This window comes from Physcomitrium patens, chromosome 8 (genome assembly GCF_059467195.1).
Source record: "Physcomitrium patens ecotype Gransden chromosome 8, ASM5946719v1, whole genome shotgun sequence".
NCBI lineage: Eukaryota > Viridiplantae > Streptophyta > Bryopsida > Funariales > Funariaceae > Physcomitrium > Physcomitrium patens.
This window is the reverse complement of record NC_143417.1, coordinates 5,159,329-5,166,315: the sequence shown is the minus strand read 5'-3', so window position 1 is coordinate 5,166,315 and position 6,987 is coordinate 5,159,329. Positions and strand designations below refer to the sequence as shown.

General features: G+C 40.3%; 1 protein-coding gene across 1 annotated transcript; it reads left to right on the top strand.

Annotated features, from left to right (window-relative positions):
- Positions 1 to 3,952: 3,952 nt before the first annotated feature.
- LOC112285867 (thioredoxin) lies at positions 3,953 to 5,259 on the top strand. The gene has a single exon (XM_024527174.3). The coding sequence runs from the start codon at positions 4,522 to 4,524 to the stop codon at positions 5,092 to 5,094; it is 573 nt and encodes a 190-aa protein (XP_024382942.1). The 5' UTR covers positions 3,953 to 4,521; the 3' UTR covers positions 5,095 to 5,259.
- Positions 5,260 to 6,987: the final 1,728 nt, after the last annotated feature.

Here is a 6,987-nt window from a genome sequence, read left to right as displayed (position 1 = left end):
TTTGCACAATATTGTCTCTCTTTGAAACAACACTAACATACAAATAATAATAATAACAACAATAAGATTTATTTATTTTTCTCCTATATCATTTTTTCTATTAGTTTAATATATTGTTTTGAGACACTATTATGTGTACACACTTACTTGGAAAAAATTACTAATATAATAGATATATTAAATAATAATTTTATTTGTATTATTTCTTCCAAAAGTTCAATATCGACTATGTTTTTATTTGATCTTTTTTATTCTTGTAATGTTGTACTACTATAAATCCATTGTCATCAATCTAGTCATTTTGTACATTCTTCTCACTACCTACAATTATATCTGCTTCTGTAAAAAACTACATGTTTTGAGTCATAAGTATAATTGTTATTTATTTCTAAATATATGTCTCCCATTTTTTTCGATGTTGGATATTAAGATCTTCTTTTGGAAGATTATTGGCAATCTATAATTTAATGTTCTAATGCTAAGATAAATAAAATAAATCAATAGATTATAATAGTTAAATAATACACCTTTCATCTTCTTCAAAAGTGACTTTTGCACAACTACCTCTATTTTTTATCTAGCTTCAGCATTCAATGCCATATAAAAAATTGTTCTTTAGAATTGTGGTTTTTAGAACTTTCATCGTATACTTGTTCCATGCTAGCTGCAATTTATTATGCTATTCTTTTGAAGCTTTTAATGACTCCTTTCAGTTAATATACATGGATGTTTTGATGTCTTTTGTATCCATTTATGATTTTAGAATCTGTATTTCCTTAAAGTTGAATTTTAGGTTCTAATTTAAAAATTTGCAATAGCCAAATTATATTTTGTACAAAGAACAATGCAAAAAATTCAAATTGTCTTTACTAATTCCAATTTGAAATAGAAATATTTTTTCTATTATTATATTCAATTATAATAAGAATCATGATATGGTTGGTGCTCAACATTTGAAAACTAATATTTGATGAAGCTATTATGCTAACCTAAAAAAATGAAAATTATTATAGCTCCTGATTGTTAGAGAATGATTTTGAATAATATAGATATAACAAAATGATTAGATTTATTTTTAATAACATCAATTCAATGAGAAAATTAAAACATTGATATGATTGAAATAAGAAATTATACTAAAGTAAGATGATTATATATATATATATATATGGATTAATTAAAATCACAAATAAAGAATTAACCACTTGCATACTCTCAATAATATCCTATTTCAAAGCAAAATATACTAATGGATGGACAAACCCAATTTTCAAAAAAGAAACACACACACACACACACAAACACACAACACAGCATTTCATCACCATTAACTCAGTGAAATAATAGCATCTAAACATTGAGATAAGAAAGAAATGATTGATACAGAACATATCATGCTTAATATCATGCATATTAGTAGATACCCTCATGTGAAAACAAACCATACAGAGATGGACAGACACTTCCAAATAATGCTCATTACACTATTCATCAAAGAAATTCAGTTACTTATCATGTAGCATTCACAAACCACGCATATGTCACATGTAGCATTCACAAATGTTAACATATCACGCTTAATATAGCATTCACAAACCACGCAAATGTAGATATATGTAGATGTGTGTTTATTTTTATATTATTTATTTTAAAAAAAATCTGATCATTTGACGATTGCCATAAAGAACTACACTTTCTCATTAACATATAATTATATATATATATATATATATATGTGTGTGTGTGTGTGTGTGTGGGTGTGGGTGCCATTATTTGCTTTTTTATGAAATAAAATGAAGTTCAGCGTCTGCCGAGTACCCACAAGTCTGTTACTTTTGCAAGTCTCCCCACACAAGCAAAACGTGTCAGCCAGCGCGGCCAAAGCTGCCCTGGTCCACCACCCCTGTGCCCGACCCAACCGTGCAACTACCCTAGTTACCGACCCTCGTAGTCTAGTCAGCAACGCCACCTCACTTGCCACCTGGAAGTAGTCCCCCACGTCAGCCGCCCCATCCGAACCCAGTCTCACCTCCAACATTTGAACGCGCGACCGCGACAGCCCACGCGGTGAACTTTCAGCCCCCAATGCCGTTTATAGTCTCCGCGCAGCGTGGACTCGTCCTCTCCGAGCCTGTCGATAATGCGAACATGTGTTAGCTAAATCCAAGTATAATGTACAGGTGAGCGGTTATAGGAGATGCTTTTGATTGGTCTCTCGTGAAGCTTCTGGTTGCCGCGTTGCGGACTAGGCAAGCTGAATGAAGGCTGCCGTAACTTCACGCCGAAATAATAAGAGTCGCACGCCACCAGCAACCGAGGTAGGATTGATTATTGGCGCGTCGTGGTGAATTGCAGACTTTTGATTGCTTTTATACAGGATTGAGATTCGTTGCACTTCATTGTGTGCTCTTTAGCTCTTTATCTCTTTGGCCCGTACTGGTAGTGTGTGCTGCGCGGATCTGTGCTCAATTTGGAAGGGAGACATCGTTACAGGAGATTTTGGCAAGGTTGTGGTAGGTTTGAAACTCTGAATTATGGGTGCGTTTTCGAAGTGGATCCGAATTGCTTCGGCCGCAGGGTCGGTAGCGTTGGTGAGCTTTGAGGCTGCGATGATGGAGTCGCCGAAAGGAGTGAGTGGTGTTGATAGCTCGCGACGGGAGGGGGATGCAGAGCAAGTGAAGCGTGACGTTGAGAAGAACGCTGGGTTGAGGCAGGAGGCGGCTCGGAGGAGTAGCAGCAGGACTCCCAAGATGGCGCCACAGTTTGACGGGCTCAATTTCTACGAGACTTTCATTCGAGCATCTCAGCGGTAGACGGATGTGTCTCCAGTCTGTTTTTTACTTGATGGCGTGGTGTTAGTGTTTCAAATTGATTTTCGGGGCATTTTCTGAACCCCTGCAATAGACCGTAGTTCAGGAACAACGAGGCGACGAGTCTCATATTCATTGGCACCGAGATTTGCCGCTCGCAGGAAACCATAAGTTGTTTCCAATTGTACAGATTAGGAATTTTTGTACTGTAATTGCTCCGATCAATTCATGAAACTTTACTCTATTTCTTGGAGTGATCCCTGTTTCTACTTTGAACTGTTGTTGGCTCTGTCTTCTACCCCCATTTCCTCCTATGATCGTTTACTTAATCGATTGAAGTTTGCTTACTAGCTCCCGATGCAGTTATCTCCATCCCTTAATTTGAACATCAAATTATATCCGGAAATTCTTAAAAAATGAGTAGGTAGATAAGGCCATGTTGATTTGATTAAAACTGAATATGTGCTGCAACATCACGGAGCATTTTCACATTTCGTTGATTGTAATGAAATCAAGTCCTTCTGAAAATACAAACTCTTATTTTACTGAACATTGTGACGAGTCCTGATTTACTACTCTCCCACAGTTCTTCGAAGAAGCTTTTAGCACATTGTGCCGAGTGGGTAGAAATGCCTTACTTCGAATACATCAGAGACTCTCTCACTAATTTGTAAAGCATCAAGGTCAGAGGCGGAGTCTGATCGCGTCGCCGGATTTCCTCAATGGTGACGACTGCTTCACACGACTCCTTACACGGAACATGCAGAATTGCTCGTGTTGTGTACACAATCCGGCAGAGTTCTCATGCTGTTTGAATTGTATGCCATGTGGAGTGTCTAACGTAATCCGCGCAACTTTCAATGCAGAATGATAAGAACGCATCACATCTGGCAGGTCTTATTTTAACCCTGTCCCGACCCGAAGGCCTAAGGCCACAACCCCGTGATCTCCCGGCTTGGTACGCGTGGAGATTGCATGGAACATTCACAACGTGCTGGGAATATGCACAGATTAATCGCTAGACACGCAATCAAATCTCTGACAGTAACTAATAATTTGATGGGTAATACTTCGATATACGTGCTAAACACGCTCAAGATTTCTCCATGCCCTGGAATCCATGTTCTCAGCGTCAACAAATTCAGACAAAGAGGCATCTTCATGTTCTGTTTCCTGTTGTGCACTTCAAGGATAGCAAGGTAATGGGTAGGATCGCAGACATGTAGATGTTCTTTTACTAGGTGGGTTTTTCAAACATGCGTTAAGGATATAAAATCTCTGAACCGCTTTAACTAGGGATGTGAAGAGCAGTTGGGTTAGAGATTCTTGGCATGGTATGTCTAGATAGGTTTTCCAGATTCTTCTGTTCAGATTGATGGTTCGTTGAAATCCATCCAATAGATTCTTCTGTTCAATTCCTTGGATGGATTTCGCCAGAAAATTATATCATTTTATAAAACAAACAAACGTGGGAAGATGAACCCAGTAAAATAGAGATCGAGGTAAAAGTAATGGACCGGACACCGCCTCGTTGCTGCTTGGTTAGCTGCGCTCATTTCGCCGTATCCTGCAGCTCTTCACCCCAACTACATCCGAATCAGACAATCAGTCGACTATTGTCAATTCTCAATCTTTACAACAGTCACCATCGTGACCGCGCATCGAGGGTTTTTTGTTTTTTGGGTTTGAGAAGCAAGCATTGGCAATTATCATGTTGACATCGTCGCAAGCAGTGGTGAGCAGGGCTGGGGCAGTGTCGTCGGGTTTGGTTAGGAACAATTGTTGTGAAGCAGGATGTAGGGTTTCGGCACAGATTCCGGTGTTGGGTAGTGGCGGATTGCGGCAAGTATCGTGGAGATGGCAGGGGCCAGCGAGCTGTGGGTCGTTGCGGGCGATGGTTAGCAAGGGTAGTCAGAGAATTTCTATCTTTGGAGTTCGGTGTAAGGTTATTAGCGTAAACCAGGATAATTTTGACGCAGAGGTGCGGCAATCGAAGGAGCCGGTGCTGGTTGATTTCTGGGCAAATTGGTGTGGACCTTGTAAGCTTGTGGCCAGCAGCATGGACACCATTGACAGGAAGTATGATGGGAAGTTGAAGGTTGTGAAGGTTGAGACGGACCCTAACCCAACGCTTGTTGAGGAGTACAAAGTGTATGGGTTGCCGACGCTTATCATGTTCGCAGATGGCAAACCCATTCCTGGTGGACGCTACGAGGGCGCGATATCGTTGGCGAAAATTGAATCCATGCTCAAGAAGTGCCTCCCTTCTCTTACAGCTGCGTAACTCGTCGCTTACTGGTCGAGGTTTGTTGTTCATTTCATTGCCATTATTAGTCGAAATTTTAGGACCTTATCCTGCTTGAGGTAAACCTGCAATCAATGTAGTTTTTATCATGCGTATGTAACAATTTTCTCTTGATTGAATTGCTCGGTTCTTGTTTTCAAGTCAGATCAGAATTTCAGACTGGAAGTTTGTCTTTTATGGAACTGCATCGTACATTTGTGTGGAATGCATTTCCGTCTGGAAGACGAGAAGTAGTTGACGATTGTGTTCATACCAAGTCCTGAAATCTACTTGGGTTCACCGTTTCGTCTGGCATTCTGGGTTCTGAGCCTCAAACTTCATCGTAGATTCACATTGTTAATGGGTTTAGACTAGGTTATCAGTTGGGCGTTTCCTGAAAAGCTTAAACATGCATTTCGTTCATGTAAATTTCTTCGTTTCTGTTGAAATGGAGAGAATTCGAATTTATTTTGAGAATGTCAGGTAGGGAAGTTTATGAACATACACTTAGAAATAATATTCCGCCTCCAGCATCGCTTGTTTATCGACCAGTATATAACTTATTTAATTGTTTTTTTGATGGAACCGTGGAGCTCCGAATCTCACTCAGTACCTTGACCAAATCAGACATCTGGATATGGCATGTGAACAGTATACAACTGACAGCACAGGACGGCCGGCGTGAGACAAATCTGAACGTGATCTACAGAGCAATGCCAGTCGATTGAAACTTCTTTACCGTGTAGAAACAGTCTCTGCGTGTAGGATTGTAGCAACGCGAATTGAATATATTTGTGTGGATCAAGACACATGTAACATATCTCCTGACTGCGTACAACTAGACATCTAACTCGACAGGAAGAACCGCAGCAACCCTTTTGATGGGTTTCGTCGTACTGCTTACTTCTACATGACATTATTTTTCTGGCGATTATCACCATACCACTTATCTAAGCTTCAATATAGTTGTGTATGATCCTTATCATCAAAAGCGCGCTATCAGTAAGGCCGGCACGGAGACATTCTCCCATGAGCTATACCTCACATCTATCTATATCCGTGTTTCTTAACACTCGTCGAAGTTATTGGGCGCATTAGTCTTGATCGACATACTCTTGGAGTGATCATAATTGCCCAGGTTAAATGCTCCAACTCCAGATTTCACTTCAATTTGCGTTGAGACTCCAAAAATTCTGTCATAGTACTCTACGTGTGTTGAAAATTTTATGAAGTGGTTTTGTTCCATGTGCATTGGTTCTGATACATCGACTTGGAGTTTATCAACAGTAAGATGTTTGAGAGAGTCGTCGCATTGCCCAACAACTTCTCATCATACTGGTGGCCACGAGCTTACAAGGTCTACACCAATTTGCCTAGAAATCGACCTGCACCAGCGCCTTTGTCCGCAAAATCCCTGCTATATCCACGACACTTGCCGCAATCTATCACTACACCCACCCTGGTCACTACTGCTTGCGACTATGTCAACATGATCCTTGCCAATGCTTGCTTCTCAAACCCAAAAAATAAAAACCCTCGATGCGCGGTCACGATGGTGATTGTTGTAAAGATTGCGAAGTGACAGTAGTCGACTGATTGTCTGATTCGGATGTAGTTGGGGTGAAGAGTTGTAGGATACGGCGAACGAGCGCAGCTACACGAGCGCAGCTACACGAGCGCAGCAACGAGGCGGTGTCGGGTGCACTACTTTTATCTCGATTTGAATTTGGCAGTCTTCTCCTTCTCCATCTTCCCTTGTTTGTTTCTTCTCCACATTACTTTTTTCATTTTCTTTCGTTTCCGGCAGGAAAATCTCGTACCAACATATGCAGAAGTTGTTAAGATGCTGTGTTTGACCTTTCCCGGAACCCTAAACATGAGTTTTTGATTGCT

Bases quoted from the DNA above. Each gene is read 5' to 3' on its own strand.
- LOC112285867 (XM_024527174.3), top strand. From the start codon at position 4,522: ATGTTGACATCGTCGCAAGCAGTGGTGAGCAGGGCTGGGGCAGTGTCG.